This window comes from Phalacrocorax aristotelis, chromosome 23 (genome assembly GCF_949628215.1).
Source record: "Phalacrocorax aristotelis chromosome 23, bGulAri2.1, whole genome shotgun sequence".
NCBI classification, from domain to species: domain Eukaryota; kingdom Metazoa; phylum Chordata; class Aves; order Suliformes; family Phalacrocoracidae; genus Phalacrocorax; species Phalacrocorax aristotelis.
Genome location: NC_134298.1, coordinates 2,514,666 through 2,539,881, shown reverse-complemented (window position 1 = coordinate 2,539,881; position 25,216 = coordinate 2,514,666). Strand labels below are relative to the sequence as shown.

At 52.3% G+C, this 25,216-nt stretch overlaps 1 protein-coding gene across 6 annotated transcripts in view; it reads right to left on the bottom strand.

Moving 5' to 3' along the window:
• Positions 1-16,575, bottom strand: part of GPATCH8 (G-patch domain containing 8) — a 56,923-nt gene extending 40,348 nt beyond the window's left edge. For 2 of the 6 annotated variants that reach the window (XM_075117125.1, XM_075117123.1), the window contains exon 1: positions 685-765. Coding sequence is in view for 1 of the 6 variants with exons in the window: in XM_075117121.1 (XP_074973222.1) it covers positions 685-759; positions 16,437-16,481 (120 nt within the window). In the remaining 5 variants the exon portion in view is untranslated. Of the gene's footprint in view, positions 1-684; positions 766-16,436 lie in introns of those variants that run through there. The other 4 variants (XM_075117121.1, XM_075117122.1, XM_075117124.1 and 1 more) reach the window with 4 other exon arrangements.
• Between the last annotated feature and the right edge of the window lie 8,641 nt (positions 16,576-25,216).

Here is a 25,216-nt window from a genome sequence, read left to right as displayed (position 1 = left end):
TGAAACTTCACTAAAGCTAAGTGCCAAACTTCGGTCCAGTTTAGGCTGAACAAGCTACTGTGCCTAAGACTAGCAGAAGATGCTTTGCAAAGGGAAAAATTTAAAAGCTCCAAAAAGCTTAAAAAGGTAAAACTAAACAAAACTTAATTTTTCCCCATCTAACGACTGTACTCTCCACAGCTAATTCAAAGTAAAGCGATGCTTTACAGAAGCAGTTTCAGATTCACGGGGAAGGACTGCTGTACTCGTACTGTAATGCATCCGTGTTTCCGTACTGCCAGATGTCATTCTAACTTTTAACACACCAGTAGTTTTTTAAGAATATAAACTAAAATAGGATCAAAATACATTCTACTACACTATTCCATCAGGTTTGCATATGAATTGATTCTTCAACAAAAAGTATAAAAGCTTAGCAAAATAAATACCTATGAAAGAATGTATTATTTTGAATAATCTCTGAAATATCATGTTGAACTAAGTCACTTATAGTTCTAGGAGAACTACTTAAAGATTAAATCCCAGGCCCACTTAATCTCAGCATGCAATTTACCACAAAAAATTAAGCCTGTACTGACAAAGAGACACCCACTCCTACCAAATTTGACTGCATTCACATCAAGTACCATCCAATGACGGCCTAATTTTTGGTGGGTTGATGATGCTGACAAGTATGTATCTTACCGATTCTATAGGCTTGTCTAGAGATGCTTGCTCTATCTCCAGGTGCCCTTCTTCATACTGATCAAAGTGATTGCCCTGTAAAAGAAGATAACCATTAGCTCTATGGCAGAGAACACGTCTCCAACAGTCTAGTTTCAAGATTCAGGTTTGTACATGGTGTTATACTTTATATAATTTTGCCAGCAGAACAAATGAACTTATTGAATACAGGCTCAATTCAGTATGTAGGCTGTAAGAACAGAAAAAAATCATTCTAAAAGCTAACTAAGCCAATTTGATGATAATCAAACTATGGAAGTTGGCAAAATATCAAATATTTGTGATTAAAATACTTAGGGTTTTTTTTTTCCTTTAGAAAGTCTATGAAAACGCTGACCATAAGCACCAGTGCTGGCCTTAAAACCACCCAGGGCAAGAAGCAGAAGGAATTGACCCCACTGCTGCCATAAAAGGTTTTTTTGTTGTCTTTTCTCTTTTAAAGAAGAGTAAGGCTTTCCTTGCAGCAGGAAATCCAAATCGCTTGAGGCATACATGTAATTTCACACACCTTAAATCAACACAAACCCACAGTGGTACGAAATGAAACCTCTCCCCGTGCCCACAGCACTTGTTCATGGTCTGAAGCAGCCCTTGCCTTGAATCTGGGCAGCTGCACAGTGAACCATCAGTGGAAGTGATCCTCCAACACGCAAAAAAGCCGCTACTTTCAACCCTGAGCCGCCCCCCGAGCCAGCTGACTGCACAGCCACACAGGCACATACAGCGACAAAGAACACTGAGACGCACACGCACATCCAAGCTTAAATAATTTGTGAGCACAGTACCTAAAAGTGCTCCACAAAACACGACAGGACTGAGGAACATGTCTGAGGAAAGAGAGACAGACCAAGAGATACACAGGGAAGTGCACTAATGAAGTCTGCAGATAACACTAATAAGTCAGCAAAGAAAACACCACAAAGGATGCTAAATCCAAGCACCTTGATTCCCTACACTCCCAGAGCAACCCCATGAAACATCTTTGGTCCTATAGACTGGCCATGTATAACAATTAAAGCAGATCAGAAAATTAAATAGGGTTGTTCCTATGGTGTACTAGGCCCAGCCTCCACCAGCGCACATCACACACACCTCTACACCGCTGGTTTCTGAACAGGGCAACCTCCCCCGTACCCAGCGGTGCCTTGTAAGCCCAGTACAACACACAAATGGCAGCCACCGGAGTAGAGACTGGAGCCAAGCAAGCCTCCTAAGGCATCTGCTACAGCAAAATCCAATCTTTCCATGCTTTTGCCAAGACATTAAGGATACAGGGCTCATGAGCCAGGAAGGCACATGGCAGCCTCTGTCCTCCCTTGGTGACACCATCAGTCTCAGTGGCCATTTCGGGGGGGAGGGAGGGGAACAACACCAAAAACCACCACCATCACAACCCACACACAACTCTGTTGTAGCTCTGTTGTAATTTCAGATGTTTCTGAAACCTCAGATTCCTGAAACTGCAAACACGGTGAACCATTTTCGGCCATTCAGTAGGTCCATGTCGTAGCATTAACATCCACCATCGCTAGCACAGATCTGGAAAGTTAAAATCTGACTTTCTAGCTGAAAACTCAAAATCAAACAGGAGAGATGCCTGCAGCAGGGGGTCATTTCAGCGGGCTCTCCTACGCTCCCTGGGCACACTGCTCAGCATCACAGCCCTGTGAAACCCCAGGAGGTGCTAAGGCCTCGGCTGTCACCCCCTGTTCCTTTCCCAGACCCTGCAGTGCCACTGATCCTTCTGGCTGCTCAGATGACACCAAACACCTGGCAGGTTTGATTTGCATCCCAGCTCCATGATGACTTTGAGCAGGAACACACCTAACACCACTGCCAAGAGAAACATGTTGTCACTCTCCTCCTTTCTGTGAACACCAACTTTTCCTTCTGCAATAATTTTAATGAAAGCCAGCATGCGAAAGAGCAAATCATAGTTGTAAAAGTCTAACAGGCAGTCCGTTACAAGCCAGGCACCAGCCTCCAAAAATCCTCTGGAACGAGTGTTCGTACCCAGTGATGCAAATCTGCAAGGGACCATCTTGACAAAAACCTGTTGCCAAAAGAATGTGCTTTGATGCTGGTGCCCCAACTGCCAGCCTATACATCATCTGCCGTCCACAGCGATAATTCATCCCGGCCATGCTCTGCTCCCAGTAGTAGTCTTTCCCACGGCCTCACCAGAGCAAATTTGGGACTTAATCTGCAGGCAGCAATCTGCTCCCACCCAATTTTTTTTGGACAGCCTTCAAGGAGCAAGCTGAAGGCCAACTTACCATGCACGTGCAGTCATTGAACTGCTTAAAAAGGACAGTAATTCTTGGAGACTGGCATGGTGTAGATGTACAGACTGTACATGTGTGTGCTGCGAAGTTAGGGAGCCCAGCAGGGAGAAGACAACAGAAAACCTGCCTCGATGGCAGAAAGACACAGCCCAGCCTCCCAAAAAGTAATACCCAAGAGAACAAAAGCAGTCAAGAGTGCACATGCTGTTAATGAATTTGCACTGTTGACTACTGAACGCTAGTGAAAACACATTACTAAAATTTCATATGTAAAAAAATTAAATCCACGTAACATTTAGTTAACAAACACTTGAAACGCTCTCAGCAAAAACAAAGACATACTTCCCCCCCGCCTTATTTCACAATGAGACTTGCTGCCTGCAGACAGCTCAGTAACGCCAACTAAATTACCTGGAGCTGGCAAAATATTTCTGCCTACTCACCGTCTCCTTCAGCGCACTGCCTGCCAAGACATTTATAATTGTTTTTACAAAGGCAAGGGTCAATTCCAGTTTGAAAGCACGCCTTGCTGATTTGAGGCTTTACAACTTCATTTTCTGTGCTTAAAAACAATGTCTCCTCCCAGAAACTATGCAAAGGTCTGAACACTCACTCTGTGACAGCCAAACGCAAAGAAGCCTGAAAGTAAATAAAGCCATTCTCTCTAAGTTCTAGTGATCCCACTATTATCCACTTGATATTTTTTGGGGTTTATTTTATAGATTTATATACTTTGAGGTTTATTATCTGCTTTGTATCTACTTCTGGTTTTTTGTTACTGGTAATGGGAGTGGGAACAGGTTGCTTGTTATTACATCAACAGCAATACTAACACTTTCAAAATGGGCAGGGTGCTTCCATCACCTTGAACTCCTGGGTATGCAAATGCCACCCGAGCACAGGGTAACAAGCCCTGGTGGGGTGCTGGCAAAGTGCTCGCTCTGTTAGGAAGTTGGCTGTTCTAGGCTTGGGAATTTAAAGTATCAGAGTAAGAAAGTGTGCAAATGGAACTGAAATCAATACTTGTCACAGAGAATGTTCTTTATTTATCAATACTTTAAAAAATTTTATAAGGGAAACATTTTCCTTCTACCATAAAGTAACTCACCCTGGGGAAAAAAAGCAGGAAGATAACAATGCAACAGTCATACTGGAGTCAAATTTATGAGTGCGTTCAGCCTGATGATGCCTAACAAGCAAGGAGAAAAATGGTTCTGACTTCTAAGGCCACAACAAACAGCTTGTTAAAGTGATGTTGTCTGCCATGGCAGTGATCACACGCCTTTTGGAGCTGGGACTCTGTGGGGCTGGAGGCAGCTAAGGAACAAGTAGGGGGAAATTCCATCTGTTTTCCTTCTTTTCCAATCTTTCAACCTGGCACAGCAAATGGATCCATGTAACATTTCTGTTTTGCTGTATCTTAAGACAATGAATCAGAGGAAGACAAAATACTTTAACATTTAAATCTAACAATTAAGCCCTAAATGTTGAATCTGTTGAGAATAAACTACATTTCTGGCAAACACAAACCAAAAGCACAGACCACATTTTAATATGACTTCAATCTGTGTCTTCTGCAGACTTGACGGATGCTCCCTCTTCAGAGGAAACCTTTAAGTGAAAAGAAGAATCTAATCCCTACAAAATGGATACCAGGCCATAAAGTAACAGCTGCATTAAACCCAGCACTATTCAAAACCTGTTCCCAAACCTTCTGTCCTGTACGACTATTATAGGGATACAGTAAAATCCTGGCCCTGCTAGCTGATGACAAAGCATCCACCTACTCCCGTGGGCAAGGATTTCAGGGCTGAATCCCCTTCTCCCTCTCAGCTTCTGCCCCTCCATTCTCAAGCTGCCTGTATCAGGCACTTCTGCCTTGTAAGACAAGATGCACTGCTTATATCGCTTTCTTACAGATGCTACCTCCATCCTAAAATAGCAGAGCAAATAAGATGAGAGGCTTCCACTTAAGCATCATTTATTGCTATCACTTTATGCTACAGCAAGTGCTCTGACGCTAGGTGCTTCACAAGTATAGTGAAATTCAGTATGTTTTACTACTTGGATGAGAAGCAAGGAGAAGCCTTCAACATCTAAACATTCCTTATTATACACCACGCATGCCATTTAGTTTCCTTGTTGCATTCATCTCCAGGAGCCAATATGTTTGTGTCCTGTAATCTTTTGTGTAATACCATCTGAACTTTGGCTAAGTACCCATTTTGGTTACTCACAGTCACATGTCCTCTCCCTCTCTCCTCCACTTTCCCATTGTTTGATCTTTGCACGAAGCTCTTCACCAAACCTTACGTCTTGGAGCCCTCACACACTTAACTGCTGAGTTATGAATACAGCACTTGAAAAATCAACTAACAAAAGCTGCCTCCATGCAGGATTTTAGACCCTTATTCTCCCTTATTTGGATTGTAAATACTTCAGAGCTCTGGCCCAACAAATGCCATTTCGTCCAAGATTAAATGTAGCAGAGTCACTGCATTTTCTGAAACAATTCAAGTTAAATGGCTAAGGGGAAAGAGTACTGCTATTTGTTTCTTACTTATAAGGTCCCAAACATTGTAGAAGTGAGACCCAGTCAGTATAATTGAAAAAAATTAAGAACTTAATCACACTTTCATCCCAAAAATCTTTAGTGGCAAGAATTGTTGCCAATAAATGACTCAATGCAAGTGAAATGAACTGTTGATTTAAGCCCGTTCATCAGCGCAAATTTAGTGTCACAGAATTAATTCTCCCCCCTACACAAGGCACCTTTTCATGAAGGTGGGCAAAGACAAAGTATCTAAGGACACACAGATATTACTGGGGGAGACACAGAGATGACCCTTCCAAAAGCATCTTGCAAAAACTACAAGACAGCAGAAAAACATGCTCTCTCCTTCCCTCTCACTCCCCCCAAAAGGGTGTATGCAAAGCCAGACCCGACTCCTGAGTGCTGCATTTTCTAAGTCACCTACAGCACCGTCAACACAAGGAGGAAAGAACGATGAGTCCCTTCAACTGCTTCAGGGCCATTAGACCTCCCTGGATATTAATTACTGCTCTTTCCAATCTGTCCAAGCGCAGAGGATATTAAGACATCAACATGCAGAATACGTTCCATATAGTGCACGTTCCTGATGGGAATTAGCAGTTTCTTTTACAAACAGCCCTAATTTATCCATGGATTATTTCAAAAGAAAAGTCAATGCAGCAAGTTTGCATTTCAGTAGCTAGGCCAAACCTCAAAACACGGCTCCCATGCAGAGACTGGAGAAAACTACAACAAAGGAGTAGTACAATGGAGACATGAAAGCAATGGTTTTCTTTCAGAATGCCTTAATTCAGCTGTCCTTTCAGTTACTGCTCAACACCAGAGCTCAGTTACACAAACATTATTATTAATACCAAAGATGATGATGTAAGTTACAAAACCCAACAGAAGTCAGATACAGAGAGCCTAGAATAAGAATACCTGGGGAAAATGCTGCCTGCTCCACAAGTCACAGGGACGATGCCTTCAACGGGGTGAATAGAGTAAAATAAGAAAAGACTCCAGTATAAAACACCGCGCCTATGCCCGAGAGCACTAAAACCAGTGATGACTGGGGAGGGAACACGCAGAACGCAGTTGCTGAGATGTCAGAGCAGGAACAACCTATTTATGCCTCTCCTGAATTTCAGGACCAGCTTAAGAAGGTGCACCGAAACACGTGTTCCTGTGACAGTGCAGATAATCTAAAAAAAGTAATTTTGCAGAAAAGCCCCACTCCAGTCACCATCATTATTTCTTAAATGCACTGGAAAAGAGCACATCGTGATTATGATCGCTTAACTGCACTTGAAAAGAGCACAGTGTGCTCCTTTGATATTCAAAAATTAGTTTTACACTGGTAGAATATCAGGAAAATACTCAAAAAAATAACATTTATATTGCATTTACTTTAGAAAATGGAATATTAAAACACTAAAGCAAATCAGCACCACTTGTGCATATTCTATTTATCCATTAATTCAATCAATAAACCTTAAACTCCAAAACATGAAGTCAAGCCACAAAATTCAGGGTTGTTACCCACAAGTGCCACTCCAAAACATTTAACTAAGCCCGCTCCCCACTCCTGAAAGCTCTGAAGGCATTAGGCTGTAAACCAGCAGCTGAGACGCTAGTAATATTTAAAAAGAGAAATGACTACCCACAAAAAAATGCCACTTTCTAGTGTAGATAAAGCCATGGCATTTGAGCATTAGCTCAAGTCACAGGATATTTTGCAGCACCCTCCGGTCTCTGCTCCCACGGCTGGAAAGCACAGCTGACATTTCCTGCAGCCGTCGCGGGACGGGTCAGCACAGATGCAAGGTCTCAACAGTTGAGCGCAGGAAACTGAAGCAGAATTTGAACACAGTGAGCAAATGCCACCTCTCCAAAAATCCCTGCTGCCTGCACACATATGGCACCCTCACAGATCGAGAAAAAAAGACTCAGTGATTCCAGACGCAAATATCCTATTAAATTTAACGTTTTCTTTTTTAACAGAGGACATTGAGGAGTTGCAAGACCTTTAGGAGGACAAGGCACCTTAACATCCATCAGCTTTTCCCAAAGATGTCTCCTAGCACAACCCTTACGAGCACCCCGCATCCAGGACACCTGCATGAGCGTTGCTAGTGCAGCACCTGAGAGACATAGAAACCACTCTGCAAGAACCTCACAGAGCACCAGACTGTTGCCTAACCCAAAGACCAGGAATTTTCAGCAAACCACATTCGACATTCATCTCATTTTGTGTCTAGTTCTCTTTTCAAAAATCCTTCCAGCTTGGTCAGCTGTTACCAGACCTGCTGGTTTCACACAGCCCGGAGCTCGACTGACCCACCTCCCCTCAGATGGCCTGAAGGGGATACGTACCGCCAACCATGGCTGTAGGGTTACACACAGGGCAGAGACAGGAGCAGAAAAACCAATTCCGGGCAGGGATAAAACATGAAAGGTGTAAGTGACATGGTCTGCTGGTACTACCTCTTATTTTGTTTATTTTTATGGGGCTCTATCAACTACATCACCTGCTAACCTCACCAGTAAATATCAGCCAACACAGATGGGAGAGGGAAGGTGTTAAAACCAAACCCAGCTCATCCGAACTGGATGTTTATCACACACAATCAAAATGTAACGGGTTTATAATTTCTCTGCAAGATCCATACAAGATCCTAGGTATGCTGACTAGTATCTCAGGCAGTAATTTATGCTGCCCTTTGAAGCTAAGCAGGACCTGATGACTCTATACAATGGAAGATCTCCAAAACATAACTGATGCAGACAACCATGTTGATGTTTAGAAATCCATCCAGAGAATTCAAAAACAACTCCAGGAAAGAACAGCTTAAGAATGTTTCTTGAATATTCATTATGCACCCAGAAGACGACACATTTTTAAGGCCAACACATACCTAGAAGATGACTCCAGCAAGCCCTGCTCACACTGGAAGCTTTCTTGCATAATTTTAAAACCCATGTGGTTTCTCAAAACTATAAAAAGCTATACAAAAACAACTTTGTACCAGTACCTGGAAAGCCTTTGTTAATGCTTCCCAGAACAAAATCATCCTTTTTCCTGTTGTTCCCTCTTCGGACCATAAGATGCAAAAAAATTCAGTTATCCTTTCTTAGCAACACAGAGGTAAAACAGTCACAGACAACAGCGAGCATTTTCATTGCCTTCCACGTTATAAACAGCTTTCCTGGTCCCTCCCCTGTAAATAAGCAATACAAGTGGGTAAGTACGGACGCTGCACATCTTCACACCCTCCAAAATAGCTTAATATTTACAGTCAACATCTTGTGAAAGCTGCAGCAAAACCTCATTTGAGGCAAACACACACATCAATTATTTTGAGAGTACTTAAAATGGAAATCCTCTCAAGTCAATACAACAATAGCAATCACTTAAGATTTGGATGTGAATTTAAATTGGCAACTTTTGAAAGAAGCACCTTGTAATTACATGTTGAAAAGTTGATGGCACCTTTTGTTTACCAAACTAAAAGTTAATTTTGATGGCAAAATTCTACCTGTTGAACTTAAAAACACTGAAAAAACACCTGGAAAATGTACATATAAAAACCTAGTTAGAGCTGTCCAATTAAAAATGTGTCTTACAGTTCAGAGATAAACAGCTTGTACAAAATGGAGTGGAAGCCAGAGGCAGGTCCCTGCTTCGCTATGTTTTGCATACTTTGGCACCAAACAAGAACAATTTAATGTCTTTCAGATTCCTTCTGCCACTACCAACGCCAGCTATAAATCTGTTCCAGCACACAAGGGATGCTGTTTAGTTCTTCAACGCTTACAGCAACTGTACCGAAGAGTATTAGCATTGGTCCCACTCACCCAACTTTCTCTTAGCCTTTTCTTAACATACCTCGATGCAGAAGATGCTGCCGCTTCCAGCACTCACATGTTCATGACTAACAAGGACTTTCAAACAAGAAAGACAGAGAAAATAGCCCGATGGGATCAGGTAATCACTTCATATCTAGGGTGTAATTTATTTATCACTACAAACTTCCAAGCTTTTGTAGTATGGTTTTTTTTTCCTCTCAATATGGTGTTTGACTTGATAAATTATTGTTTCTAAACCAAAATGTCACAGAAAACCTCACTCAGGAGCACATTAACTGGATTCAAACTCATAACTCATTCCACAAGACTTGGTACCATTCAATGCTTTTATCAATGAGCAGAGAGGAAAGAGAGCAACTGCCGACCCAGTTTGCAGGTCATGAAGCCCAGCAAACAGTAAGCACCAGTGTGGACAGCGTGTTTGTACAGAGCAATCAGCTGTGTAACACGGCCTGAACTCCCAAACACACAGAGCCCTGTACAAACACACCTGCAGCACAGGCTGCTCCCGAGCAGGCAGGAGAAATCCACGTTAAAACTGCTTCATGCAATACGGTAGCAAAAAGGATAAGAACAGAGTCAGAGGGTGTGTAACGAAGGAACAGCAAGTAAGAGTAAAGTAGCAATAAACATGTTTATCTCTCTACATTATACTGATGAAGTCTCTTCTAGATTCCTCTACGCAAGTCTTCTAGTCACAAATGTGGAAAATTTTAAGATGCCCAAAGCCATAACAACGCGAAGGGAACAGCAAAAGTCCCTACAATAAAAGGATTCAGAGATCAGACTGTTAAGGCTCTCAAAAGAGGTTAGGCTAAGACAGAAATGTTACATATGCCCTCACATAAGAAGCAGCAGTGTGCTAATTTGCACTTTGGCATTGTAGAGAAGGACATAACCAGAAACAACAGCTAAAAGCTGAAAATCGAAAAATCTAGAAGAAAAGTAACAGAAAATACACCTTTCATTGGCCAATCTATCAGAACAATCTACAAAGGAAAACGTTCACCATCACCAGCTGTCTTCAAGAGAAAGAGATACTATAGCCAAACACCAATTCCTGGACTCAAAAACTGGGTCAAATGATGGATATTGAAGGGTAAGGGATCACGGCTATTTAAAGCAGACATCCTAATATCAATTTCTGGCTTTAAAACTGTGAATAACTAAACTCAAATTAATTGAGTGCTCTTAGAGCTGCTTGAAGGTGGAAAGTACCAAGAATTACTATGGGTTTAAAACTGTACCATAGGTAAAAAAAGCATACATCAACTGCGGAAATGTTGACCAAGTACTGCAATAGCGCTTTTTGATTGAATGAACACCTAAAGCCCTACATCCCCACTCAGTGGGTGTTTGGAGACTAGTCAGGAGGGTTTGGTTTTGATCCGGAGGGGGTGACTCAGAAGAAGCTGAGATAGCTTAGACATGGTTGTGAGAATGCCAAATAAAGTGTTTCCTTTCCTATCCAGTTAAGCAAGGCAATAGAGAACATCACTGCACAAGAGGAGAGCACACAAGTGACAAAACACAGAGGGATAGGTACAACCATGACAGGAAAGGTCTGTATAGAATTAACTTACCACAAGTTCCAAAAAAATCCACACTGAAGTTCAGATTCTCCTGTGATCTTCTAAAAATGGAACCAATACTATTCGACATACTTTTTAATGCATTTTCCCCTCGTCTTCTCCTCCCTTCCTTGCTCACACAGGCAGGCAAAAATCACCCACAGTTCTGGGGTCCCTGCTTTGCTCAACTGCGAGGTCAGCACATCTTGCCAAGGAGGCAAGAGCACTGTCCTTCCTGCACCGTGCCTAGACCAGAAATTTAACTCTAATCTAATGATAAATTAGGATCTCCAAACAATACTAATAGATTTTAGAAAATCGAAGATTAACGCATAAATAGGAAAACACTCCACAGAAAGGGCTACCTCATGGACTGCTCTCAGCCACATTTGTCAAAGGCAAATTCACGCACCAGGATCTTGTATCAGTCGCAAGCTCAAGATAATGTATTTTGAAAAGACTCCAACCTCCAAGAGACTCCAACGAGTCTTTCCCTCGTCCCCCCACATTAACTTTTTCTCCTTCCAGTTAGTAAAACTAGGCAAAAGAAAGTGACCCTGCTTATTTCCTTGCAGCATGGAGAAAACCCACCAACTGACTTTGCCACATAACCCACGAGCAGTCACGGCCTGCTGAAGGATATAAAAATCAAATACGTTTGCCTCAGGCAGCACCTAAGAAATGAATTGAAGTTGAAGCCACTGACAACACACACTCATTAGAAGGACGGATTTTAAAACTCCACGCTGCCAGCCCAGATGTCCGGTAAGCCAGACTGCCTAAGCTGCTTGGGAACAAAACTTATCCCTGACATTCTGCCAATTAAAAAGCATAAAATCCCCATGCCATCAGCACTCAGCTCAACTTGCTGGAAGCAGCAGGACTAGAATCCCAGACCAGCCAGTAACAGTGACGTGCTCGGTTAGCTCTCCGAATCCTTTGCGGGGTGGGGAAAACCCGCCTATCTTCTTGGCATGAGCAAAAATACCAGAACTGAGGTTCAGACTGGCCACATTTCAACCCAGTTTAGAAAACCAGGCACTTCTGCTTGGTGGAAGCGTTATTTGGTTATACGGCCTATACAACAAACTAAAAAAATCAAGAGACAGAACAGTTTGCGTTCCATCTGGCTAATGATGCAAGTAAGTGCAATGTACGTAGGAAGAGGAAATTGTTGTACACATATACACATATGGCTCGTAATATTTCTGCTTCAACAATGGAAAGGAGAAAGATACAGCAAGAAAAGATTTTCCTAACATCTGTGAGTAACTGGGAGCTCTACTGGATTTCAGCGATATGGACACACCCACAGTATTCATTCTTTGAGTTCAGCAGAGTTAATCTAAAGAATAACATTATTGCAATTGTAAAAATAACACTAAAAAATACATTTACTTTTTGAGGCAGTCTCATGTATTCACACAGCTTTCAGTAACGCTCTTAAAATACTGTTAGCATAGTCGACAGTTATTGTTCATGATTACTTGAAGTTACGATGGTTCACAAGTTTGTCTCAGCCATGGGGAAGCCAGTCAATCAAGGAGACAGCAGAGGCAGACAAGTGACAGACATCCCTGCGACAGTTAAGCAGTACGATCTTTTAACCAATGGACTAAGCTTGTCAGCGGCCACTCAAAAATAACCCCTCCAGCAATGGAAAAGGTTGGGATTTGTTTGGGTAAGCTATTCAGCAGGCAACTTACCATTTGAGAGCTTAGAGAGGGGAATGAGAAGGAAGGTCAGTGATATCCTTCTCCTGCAGTAATTCATTTCACTGCCTAAAGTCCCCTGAACAAACTGCCGTGCTGCCCCGGTCAGGGAAAGATCAAGTATTACTGGACAGAGTAAAGCTAAATGCCTTTCATTGGAGCTCCCCTCAAGTTCAGCACCTGTAAAATACAGTCAAACACAGGGACTTTCCCTTGAGGTTTTCTAAGGCTTGGGAGCATACAGCAAAAAGAGAAGAGGGTCTAAACCCTTTGTGTGGCTTCTAAAGCTACACAGCTCAGCAAAAGCAAGACAATCCTATTTAAAAAAAAAAAAAAAAAAACAACAAAATAAAAGCTGCTTAATCACCTCATTGTGGCAATACCCTCCAATGCCATTTCCTCCTTCTTTGGCAATTTCATCTTTCAAACCATCCTTGGCTTTGAGGTTCCTTCCACCCTACTATAGAGAGGGCTCGGAATAATTTCCGAGTACATAATCTTTCTCCTCCTCCTCCGTATCATGATCTTTATCCTTAAGGATATCTGACTTTCTTACACTTATACTAGCTACTCTTTTCCCCAGGGTTACTTGTAACCCCATGATAGTGTCGTCACTCCCTCTGCAGCTTTCTTTATATCCACCACACCGCTCTGGCTGCAGTTATGGGAAGGTCCCCCACTCCCTCTTATTTCTCCAGTCCTCAGCTGATCCCTCTGCTCAGCAATCCTCCTCCTCTCATCACCTTTTCAGGCACTTCTGACCATACCTTCTTTTTCTCAGCTGATTTAGGTCCTTTCCTTCTTGAACCCGTTTCCCTCTGGTGGTGTACGTTTCCATTCCTGCCTTCCACGGAGCTTCCTTTAGTCAGGCACGGGGAGGGAAGAGTAACTCCCAGCAGCTCTCTCACCTTTAATCCACTCTCTCCAGCATATCAGAAGCTCAGAAACCTGAATATCACCTCTGCTAACCCTGCATTACCAATCTCATCTCTCCCCTGCCCACATCAGTGCTCAACTCGCACTCTTGCCAAACTAATCCTCCCAAACCCAGAATCTTTCCAGTTTCTTTCTGGAAAGAAGGCTGATAACAATAGAGAGAACTCTAAAATGCTTTTTTCTTCCTCCATTAGCCACATCGCTAATCCCAAGCCATCTGCCTTTCTTCCAAACAGCTAAAAGGTTCCTTCAAGCCATGCACTTTACTCCTGACCTTTTGTTTCTCCTCCTCTCTTGAGACAGTAACACATCCTTTTGCTTCATCAAGAAGACCACAAGTAGATCACCCAGGAACAATCAGAGATCTCTATGGCCTCCCTCCCCCTCACCACGCCGCATCTATCCCTGCTTCAAGCTATATAATCTTAGAGCACCATCTCCCTTTTGCCGTGCCCACTCGGGTCGCAACAGACTAGAAGTAACACAGAGTCACGTTTATAGTTGTTCTCGGTCAAAGGACAGAAATTTCATCTGCCAAAGCTTAGAATTAGAACTGCTAGAAATTGCGTGAAAAAAAGGCATTCTGAACACTGACAGAAACACTCCTACCAAGGAAGCCTACATACAAATTTGTGACTTCACACTAACAGAGTGTCTTATTTTTGCTGTAGTTTTGAGACCAGTATTGCACAGACGTGATCAAAAGCTGTGCACTAAAGGCAGGCATATTTTTACCTAAGCTTAGCAACAGTCACAGTGCAGCTTTCACAGCGGACCTGCAAACACTCAGCATAGCAAGCCATTCTCTGGTGTTATGTCTAAGTGACATCCGTCTAAATATAGAGGGAAAAAGTCAAAAATCTGCTCTGAAAGTGATCTGGATGAAGATGGAGGGAAAATCCAGTTCAGAAAGCCTTCTTCCAACAACATACCTCAAAAATTGTTAGATTGACCAACTGTCAGGAGTACGTGCACAGGCACTTGAGCTCCCACTGCTCAGCGTGACCTTGGCCAAGATATGTGGGCCCAGTCTCCCTCTAATCAGCTTCCTCATAGCTCATCGTTTTCATGCTCAGTCCTCTGCAAGCCTTAACCAACTCCAAACTATTCCTCCCAGAGGACCAACTCCCCTTTTCCCTCAAAGCAAGCTTTAACGTACAAAATAAAATGTCTTCTCGCTGACAAGTTTTCAGGGAGAAGTTACCCTACTATAAAAACAAACCCTACCTTTTTATTTTTCGCTCTAGTCTATGGGAAAGACAGCAAAAGTCTGATATTTGGCACAGATAAAGTCCCAATTAAAAAGAGTGCCCTTTGTTAAAGTCAAAGGAAAACAGGGTTGTGACTGGGTCATTGTTTCCGAGCATGCTCGGCAGCTTTTAAGATTTCGGCATTGGGTAATGGAGCCCTGTTTCCTCTCTGACATCACTACACATTCCCCCTGCATGACCAGAGCAATGACACAGTAACAGGTTTTGCTGCTACAATTGTTTTTTTGCAGAGGGGTTGCCCCACAAAGGGACGCCAACAAGTACACAGAGCAAGAGGCACGTGTGACTAGTTGTGCAATATATGACGACAGATCTTACCCATTTCTTGGGTATATCCTGCAGCACCCGTTTTAGGTTCCCCATCTCTCCCCTCCCAAAGCAAACTATTACAAGAAATGTATTTTCAAACCCAAGATCCGGCTCGCTCCACTTCCTGAAACAGGAACTTCAAAACCTAATCAGACCATTTCGATATTAACTATAACTCATTCCCTCATTTAAGGAAATGAACGATGCAAACCAGCCCCTGCGTTTAGGGCTGCATTAGGAAGCTATACCTATGGTCCCGATAAGGTAACACAAACAGGACAGGCAGCCACGCCAATACGTATTTTCTCATGCGCTTCTAATGCAGTTCAATAACAAATTAGGAAGCGCACATCCCCAAAAGCATCCAGAAGGAGCAACATAAATTAATTACTACTGGACATCCTGAGCGCTTTCAAGATTGCACCTTAGTGCTACATGAAGTAGAATTACGCCAGCTCTGCAACTATAAAAAAATCCCTCCCAGACCTTCAGGTGAAAGGCAGGAGTTCAGGTGAAAAGCACTAGTGCAACTCCGGGTTCCCAAAACAAGAATGACACAGAAAAGCTCATCGACAGCCCTTCTCGAGCTGCGTTTATTCTCACTCCTTTTGTTTTTCCAACCTCGAGATTCTCTCGGGCTGAAGTCAGAAAACAAAATGTCATTGTTTAGGCTTAACGAGTCAACGTTAATTTCACCATTGTTCATTTAAATCCCCTTTAACACAGCAACAGCGGCGTTAATTACGTCGGAATACGAATGTTTTCCTTGGGGGGATGCGAGAGGGAAGACGCGCGTTCCACGCGGGGCTGGGGGGACGCGCCGGGCGGCCGGCGGGACGGGGCAGCCCCAGGCGGGGCAGCGGCAGGCAGGTGAGCTCCCGCCTAGCCTCTGGCCTAACGCACCGTAAAAACCACGGGGAAAAAAGAAGAAAAACCCCAACCCACGGAGCGCCGGGCTCCTGCGGGTGAGAGTCGGCTCGGCGGGGGGAGCCCCGGCGGCCCGCTCGCTCCCCCTCTCCTCGGGCCGGCCCCCTCCCGCGGGTCACCTTGACAGCCCGCCCCAGCCCCCCGGGCCTTTGTGTCGTTACCGGCCGCCGGGACCGCGTACAAAGTCGCGGCGGGGCGGAGATGAAGCGTAGGGGAGCGACCCGCCCCGGCCTCCCGAGGAGAGCGCGGCCGCCGGGGGTAGAGCGGGGGCTCGCCCGCCCCCGCGGCGCGGCCGTTACCTGGAAGTCCCTGTCCTCGTTGAAGCGGGAGAACCTGTCCGCCATTTTGCGCCGCCGCTCAGGCTAAGCTCGGCTCGGCTGGGCCCGGCCCGGCCCGGCTCGGCCCCGCGCCTCCGGCCGCCGCCTCCCCTCAGCACCGCCCCCGCCGCGCCGGGCCGCTCCACGCATGCGCGGCAGGGCAGGTCACGTGCGCGGCGTGGGGAACGCCCTCACGGGGGGGCCGGAGGGGGACGGTTGAGCTGCCCGGGAGCAGGAGAGCTGGCCCGCTGACGGACGGCTACCGGGGGTGGGGGGAGGGAGCGGAGGGCAGCGTGCAACCGCCAGGCGCACCGCTAAACCTCCGCCACGCCGGGTCGTTCCTGCCCACCCCCCTCACAAGCCCTCGCTGCGGTTTGGCACCGGGAGCGCGCATGCGCCTCCCCCGTCTGCGCGCGCCCTAGCAACCAACGAGGGCGCGAGCTGCTGTAGCAGAGGGCGGGCCCCCCCGCCTGCTGCTGCGCGCATGCGCAGGGCCGTCAGGCGGCGAGGACTCGAGCCGGGGGACAGGAGAGGGCGCGAACCCCGCTTCAGCCTTCCCGCCCTTCCAGCTCGAACCAATGGGGCTGCCCCAGCCTCTTGAGTGATGGCGGTGCGAACCAATAGGAGTATGGGCTCACCACCGCCCCCTGGCGTGCGCCGCGGGTCACGCTCGCTCCTCAGAGGGCGCGTGCGCAGACTCTCCTCGGAGGGGCTCGGTCGGACTGAGGGGCGCCGGGAAGGGGCATCGGGGTACCCCAGCACCTCTCGGGAGGTGGGGAAGGGCCCCGGCCCAGCTAGCCTGGATACCCGGGGCCAGCCCTGAGGTAGGCCATGGTGCCCAGTGCAAAGACTGAGCTGGATCATGGTGCTCAGAGCCAACCCTGAGGTGAAGCACGGTGCCCAGGGCGAGGAGGAGTCATGCCTGTAGCCCTGCTCCCGTCCCATTCAGTCAGGCCGCAGGGGCCTTTCTTGACTCCTGAGCAGGAAGGTGTGTGCCTGCCTTGCTCAAGCATAGCCAAGTCCCTGTACATGGTGGCAGAGGAGCAGTGCCCGGGGCCTGCATGCACCGTGCAGTGCCTCGGGTCTCTGTCTTGCAGCAAGCCACAGGCCTTTTGAGTGCAGAGCCCCGGAAGACGAGGCCTTGTTTTTCCATCCACTGCCGCAGCTGTTACCAGCTGTCTCTGAGCATGGCAGTGCGTGTCGCTGTCTCTAGGCCGTCCCTGACAGCAGGAAAACCGGATTCCATCTGTCTCTCCATTCATTCCTTTTCTTCCTCTCACCAGACGCATCACTGCTCAGATCCTGCTTGCGTACTGCCCTCTGCTGTCTCGTCGAGGCAGGGTCCTCAAGGTTCAGAAACGGGCCTGTCTGAGGCGTGTGTTCACCAGACCGTGCCTCCACGCACGCCACCGAACCCGTCGTCGAGCCCTGCGCAGTGAGGCTGTGGGTCAGGCGCAGGGGAGGCCGAAGTGGTGGTTCTGCTTTGTGCTAGGCAGCGTAGGTCCTAGCAGGGCTGACTTGATCTATTACTGCAGTGGGCCAGGCAGGCTGTGCTGCCAGAACTCCTATGTGGAGCTCCCTAACGCATCTGCCTCTAACTTGCTGGGAGGGATGCAGCTCCCATCCTGCTGCCCACCTCGGCAGCCTTGCAAGAAATCGCCCCAGGAAATCCCCCTAGGCTTGGCTCTCTCCGGGGAGCGGTCAGCCCTGTGTTTGTTCTGAGGAGACTGAAGCAGCCCGCAGAGCCCTCCTGTGCTGCCACTTGCCTGTGCATTACTCTGCTCCTCCCAAATGCCTCAGTGTCGGGGTCACTCATCTCCCACTCCATCAGGGCTGTGGTCCCACCTGTCTCAGGGCTGCCGGGCCTTGCCCTGCTCTGCCTCTCCTCCATGGGTCGTGGTCTCCCTCCCTCTAACATCCATCCCCGCGGCTCCTTGTGCCCCAAGGAGGGTGGAGGAGCTGAGGCAGGGAGGGGAGCAGCCTTTCTCCTTCCCGGAGTCACCACGGTGTTTTCGGAGAAGACTGTCCCCACCTTGTCCTGCCGAAACACCCGGGTGGGTCCAGGCGGGCTGGGTGGAGCTGGGATCCCAGCCCGGGGAGCCCGGCCATGCTGCGTGGGCTGGCCCCGTGGGAACCCTGGGCCCTGCTAAGCGCCGGGGCTGCGCCCACGAGAGGGAGCTGCTGCTCCACCCAGCCAGGCAGCGGGACCCCCACCCACGCCGTGGGACCCCACCCAATACGGGGGGTCTGAGCAGGACGTGGCCCCGCAGCCGTTTGGAGCCGGGTGGGACAAGCCCCGGAGCAGGGAGCGCGGGTGCACAACACCCCGGGGGGAGGGTGGCAGCTCCCCCAGCGGGGCCCGGGTGTGCTGGTGGCTTATGCCCCTTCCGACATGGCTCCTCCACCCTGCTGGGTAAAGAAGCCGGTGCTCATCGTCACCCATGCGTAGGGGGCACCCAGCCCAGCCTGCCTGGACTTTGGGGCGAGGGGGATCTGCCACCCTAGGGGTGCTGAGCCAGGTATGAGGGGTACCCCCCACGCATCCTCCTGGGTGCTGCCCGAGGCCCCTCGCCCCCTGCCTCAGTTTCCCTGGGTGCAACAGGGGTGAGCGGACCCTGACTGTGGCAGGGGGGAGCTGGGGCAGGCACTGAGCCCGCTTTGGGGGGTCAGCTGCGGGAGGGCTCAGGCCTTTCTGCTCAAGGTGCTCGAGGGGAGCAGCGTCCCCAGGCTGGGGGACCCCCGACCCCCCGCGTGTACGTGTGCGGCGTGCACCACCAGGCATGAGCGCGAGTGCGTGTGCAAGCTGGGGGAGGCCGGGAAGCGGGAGTGAGGGAGGCCCCTTTCTTCGGGCCGGGAGGCGGAGGCCGGCGCCGCCGATGCCTGGGCCCCTCTTCTCATGTAAAGCAGCTTTGTGCGGGGGCTGCGCCCCCCGGCCCCACCGCCTGCCGCAGAGGAGGGGGCCGGTGGGGGGCCAGAAGGAACAGCTCCCCCCACCTTCTCCCCCCACTGAGGGCCCACGTGTGCCCATCAGGGACCTGCAGCTGCAGGGGGTCAAACCTGCCCCACTCTGCATCCCTGGTACTCCCTAGCCTGGAGGAGCTGGTCGTGAGGACAGCTCAGTGGCCCTGCTGAGCACAGCTTCATGCCACCGTCAGGCACAGGGACAGTTCAGTGCCACCCTTGGGCACAGGCACAGCTCTGTATCCACATCGGGCATGGGGACAGTTCAGTGTCCCCATCGGGGGCAGCTCTGTTTTCCCACTGGGTACAGGGATGGCCCAGCGTCCCTGTCAGGCACAGGCTGTGCCAACTTTAGGCACAGGGGTGGCTCGTTGTCCCACGGTGGGCTGTGGACAGCTGGAGTGGCCATGAGACTCCGTGGAGGCAGGAATGGGCCTCCTGGCCTCGCTGCAGCCCCACCAGCCTACAGGGGGGATCTGGGTGGTGGGGGGGGACAGGCAGGCACCCAGGGGACCCTGAGGCCACCCTGGGCCCATGGCTTGGGCTCACCTCTGTCCTCACACCCGGCACTGAGACGGGCTGGGTATAAATAGCAGCCAGCTCTGTCACCTCCTGTCACATGCCCGGCGCTGGCAGGGACCCCTACCATCAGCCGGGGGCACAGCTGTTTCCAGCACAGGGAGGGATGGCCTTGGGGCTCCCCATCCCCTCCCGCCTGCCACAGGGCCACCACGGGGCCACTGACCCCCACCACTGGGGCCACCAACCCCCGCCCCAGGGTCCAGGCTGCCCACATGGGGCATTTCTGTCACCGCCTCAGGAACGCAGACCCCGGCCCAGTGTGGGACCCTGGGACAGAGCTGAGATGGCCAGACCCCCCCACCCCACGGGGACCCACTGCCAGCGCCAAGGGCTTCCCTCCCTAGGGACAAAGGGGGCCCCAAATCAGAGCAAAAGGGGAAACTCCCACCACCCCCACCTCGCACCACCCACTTCCACAGGCAAAAATTGTCACAGCTTGACCTGCCGGTCCCCGGGCGGCTCTAAAAATACCATGTCCTCCTGACAGCGACAGCTGAGGGCCAGGGCGGTGGATGCCTCAGGGACCCGCGGGGGGGCCGGGGCCATGCAGAGGAGTGGGGCTGCCAGCCCTGGGTGCCCTGGCCCCCCCTGAGCCGGGACAGTCCCTCTCGCTTCCCATGCTCTGTTTCGGGGAGCCCCCAGCATCCCGCCCTGCTGGGCCTGGCCCGCTGCCCCCTTCTCCCACCGAGATGCAGCCAGACTGTGGCCTGCGGCACCGTGCCCAGCCATGCCTACTCTTGCCCGTCAGCCGCCGGCACGGAGCCTGGCCCCGGCACACCGCGGCGGCTGTGCCTCTCGCCGTCCCCCCGGCCCTCCCCGAAGCCCCTAATCCATCTCTCGCAGCAGGAGATGCCTAAGCTGCCTTTTCATGCTGGCTCCTCCGCGCGCGAGCGCGCCGCGCTTTCAATACCGGGCGCTGGCAGGAGACGTGTCAGACAAGCTGAAGGGATCCCTCCCCTGCCAGGAAGGTCAAGGTGTGCTTAAGCCAGCTTTCCCCCGCGTGCCGCCCCGGCCAGCACAGGCCAGCGTCCTGGAGCCCAGCACCGCATGGGCTTTGTCTCCCACCAGCGCTGGGGAGACACCATGGCATCGGGGTGTCCCCACCCCGCGGTGTGTGCAGGCAGTCGGACCCTCACTCAGTGGGGGCTCATCCTCCCTGGCTCCTCACAGCCGCTCTCAAGGTCACCCCTCACTCCACCGCTCCCATCCCGGGAACCCTCCCGGTGCCAGGGTTCGGATGACCCGCTGTGCCCAGTGCCTGCCAGTGCCTCGTGGGTGTCCGCTGCACCCACAGTGAGGACTGCCCCAGCTGCTGAGGTGCCCCATGTCCACCCCACGGGTACCCCAGGGCTCAGCTCACCCCAGCCCACCCAGCCAGTGCTGCTCACAGAACTCCCCCAACCCATGGAGCCACTGCAGATTGTTAGACCAGTTTAGACCAGTAAAAACCAGGCCTGAGAACAGCAGGTACCAGTTCCTGACCTCCCTAACCCACAGGATAGTGTGTGTGTGACAAAGCTGGGCACGGGTGTGCAAATATGCACGCACACGCATGCCAGCAGACCTTTCATGCAAGCACCCCCCAAAGCTGACACCCCCCGACCCCCCAGCCCCGCTCCCATGACCCCATGCTTGCCTCCCCTGCGTGTGTGTGCGTGAGCACATGTGTGTGCATGAGCACATGTGTGTGCGTGCCTGCGCACGCAAGTGCCAGCTCACGCACAGGGGTGTGGAGGGGCCGCGTGGTGCCCGCACCAGGGGCCCCGCATCCCTCCCTGTTCCCTTGGTGACGGACCCCCGTCCTCTGCTGGCACTTCGAGCTGCCGCCAGGCCGGGCTTTTGAGGCTGGTTTTAATTAGAGCCTCTTAAGTGTGAAACAAAGCTGAGGACATGGGCCGGGGGGCCCTTCCTCTGCACTCCTGGGGGACCCCCGGGGATCCCCATCGCACCTGGCATCACCTGGCGCAGCTGCTCTGTCCCCCGATTCCTGCTTCACCCTCCTCCGTGCCCAGCCCCGAGGGACTGGGGTGCTGCGAGCTGGTGCTGCCAGAGCCCCCCCACCAAATACTGCCCTGCTGAGCATCGCTGGCCCCCAGCCCAAGAGCAGGGCGGCGTGCGGGACCGGGGCCAGCCCCAGCATCACCCATGGGTGCACACCGGGGCTGCTGTCCCCGGGAGGAGCCTCGGCGAGTGGCCAGAGCTGCCCTCCCTGCCGGTGGGTGGGCCGGGCGTGCCAGGCTCCACTTGGGGTGCTGCCGGGAGTCCAAGGCCAGGACCTGGGGGGGTTCCAGCTCTGTCCCCTGTGCCTGGCCCTCCAGGGTGCGGGGAGGACCCTGTGAGCACCCTGTCATCCTGCAGTGCTGCAGGGGTCCTGGGGAGAGGGGCTTCACAGGGACCATGCCCTGCTCCAGCAGGGACACTGGAGCCCTCAGCCTCTCCGGATGTGGCAGCACCCATGGGCCATCCCCTGGCAGGCAGTGACTAAGACGCCAGGGTGCTGGGGGCAGGGGACTGGCAGCACCAGGTGCCCACCAGCAACCCCCAGTGCTGTACTGGGATGAAGTGAGAGTGGGGCAGCGTGGGGATCAGGGCTCCTGGGGGGCTACAAGGGGGGAGGCCTGGGGGGAGCTGGTCTTGGCCCCCTACTCCCAGAAATACCCAGCCTGGCCTGCTGGCAGCACCCACCCTCTCCTGCTGGGTGCCATGATGGGTCCTGTCCTCTCAGGGTCCCCTCTGCCCAGGATGGCAACCCCAAGCAGGGAGGCTTTTGGGGAGGTGGAGGACTGTCCCCCCCCGGCAGCACCTGGGGACAGGGCCAGCAGCCTGGTGATGAAGGGGACCAAAGGGACTCCCTGGCCACCCTGCACATCTGTGCGAAGGGACACCCCTGAGCAGGCGGCACCCCACTGGCTGCCTCCCGGGGTGTTCCCAGACACCCCCAGACCCCCCAGGGGTCCCCCCGGGGCTGGCTGGCAGGCAGGGCTGCTCCAGGTTTGCCCCTCCCCAAGAGGGCTCAGCACCCACTCCAAGTGGGACCACATCCCCGTGGGTCACCGGTACTGAGGTCCTGGGGACCCCCTGTCCTGAGCCACCAGCAACCCGCAGCACCCAGGAGGGCGGGGGGTACATGTACAGCCCCTGCCACCCCCTTCAGGAAGGGACATCCCCCTCCCCAGGAAAGAATCCAAGATCCGAAGCTTCTGGGAAGCCAAGATCCACGTGGCTGCGCAGACATCCCCACACCTCCTCTGTCCCCATCTCCAGCTGTCAGGGCTGGGGCAAAGGCCTCTGAGGCACGGGACACTGGGGGGATCACCCAAGCCAGACCTCACACTCAGGGGGCCGAGGGGCGCTGCAGCCAGAGGGGCTACCCCACGTCCCGCCTGCCACTGGGGAGCCGGGAGTGGGCCGGGAGGCGGCTGCTCACCGGGATCCGGCCTCCACTCCGGCCCCGGCGGGCCGGCGCACTGCCAGGCCCTCCGCCAGCAGCCTTCCCGGCCGGGGACCCGCTGGGCGCCCGCCAAGCGCCGGCCGTGCCAAGCCGCCTTCCGCGGCACATGGCGGCCTGGCCTCGGCACGGCCCCCATCGGTAGCACCCCTGGGTGCCCCAGCCGGGGTACGGGTGGGTGTCCGGCCGCTGGCACCCATCGCACCCCGGTTCCCTCCACGGAACCACCACCCTGGCCTCGTCCAGGGCCGTGAGGCGCCCTCCCTCCCACCCCCGACCCCTCTGCAGGAGCGGGGAGCCCCCAGCATCCCGCCAACCGCCACGGTGACAACCGGCACGTCCGGGCTGGGAACGCTGACGGGGGGGGGGGGGGGTGTGTGCCGGGAGCGGGTGTGCTTCGTGTGTCCCGTCCTCCGCCCCCCCCGGGCTTTGATTTCTGGAGCCCCCCCTGCCCTTCCCCCTCGGCCAGGAGCCGCGCAATGGTTTCAATTACGCTCTGAAAGGCGGTGGGGCCCTCTTTTCACGGCAGCCCGGGTTTCTCCTGCTCACAACAAAAGCTTAAGTTACAGGAAAGGGAGAGAAAGGGAGGGAGGACGGCGGAGGGAAGGAGGCAGCCAGCAGAGCCCCTCGCCCCCCCAGAAAGGAGCGGGACGGGGGCGGTGGGCTCCCTGCCAGCTCCCCCCGGCTGCCCTGTCCTTGGAATGCTGCTTTGGGAAGGGCAGCACCCCCCATCCCGCTGCTAAAATTTGGGGTGATTGCCCGCAGTTTTTTTCCTGGATGAGGATCTCTGGTGTGCCCAGTCTCCCCCCTGCCAGTGTGTCCCAGTCCCCTCCCAGTGTGTCCCGGTCCCCCCCAATGTGTGTCCCAGATCCCTCCCGAAGTGTGTCCCAGATCCCCCCGGCATGCCCCAGATCCCCTCAGTGTGTCCTGGTCCCCGCCTTCGATGTGTCTCGGTCCCCCCTGCTGTGTCCCAGATCCCCCCCCATTGTACCCCAGGTGTCCCCCCCCAGCATGTCCTGGCCCCCCGGCTCCCTCCCGCTGCCACAGTTTGGGGCCAGAGGTACCCTTCACCACGCTGGGGTGGGAGGTGTGGGGCCATGGTGGGGGACGGGATGCAGGGTGTCCCCTGCCACCCCTGCCTGGTTTGGGGATGGCAGGGACACCCCGGCTCTGCAGCAGCCCTGTGGGGCTGCAGGGTGCCGGCTCCAGCAGCACCCTAGGGTGGCCATGAGCACGCCACGGGGCAGTGGCACCACCTGGGTGACACCCAGGGGTGCCGGGGCCGAGGCACTCCTGTTCCCGGGGGGGTGGCTGGGACCCGTGTGGGTGCCAGGGGGCCACAGGGACTGATCCTGCCCCGGAGCACCCTAAAGGGGACTTGGGGACAGCGGGGGACCCGCTGCAGCACGTCGGCGTGGGACATGGGTCCTGGGGGGGGGTAGGACATGGGAGGAGCAGACCCACGGAGGAGGGGAGGACACGGGAGGGGTACAGGGGACACGAGGTGGCTCAGGGGACACCAGCGGGGTGCAGGGGAAAGCGGGGATTGCAGAGGACACGGGGAGGGACAGGGGACATGGGGGGGGCAGGGGACACGGGGGGGCGGGGGACACGGGGAGGGACTTTTCCCCGTGGCCCCGTCCCGACCCCACGCCGAGGGGGGAGTTTTCACGGCGCGGACAAAGTTTGCGGCGGGGGGGGCCCGCACCCCCCCGGCCCGGTGACCCCCGGGGGCGGGGGTGGGGGGGAGGGGGGGCGGGGCCAGGGGCGG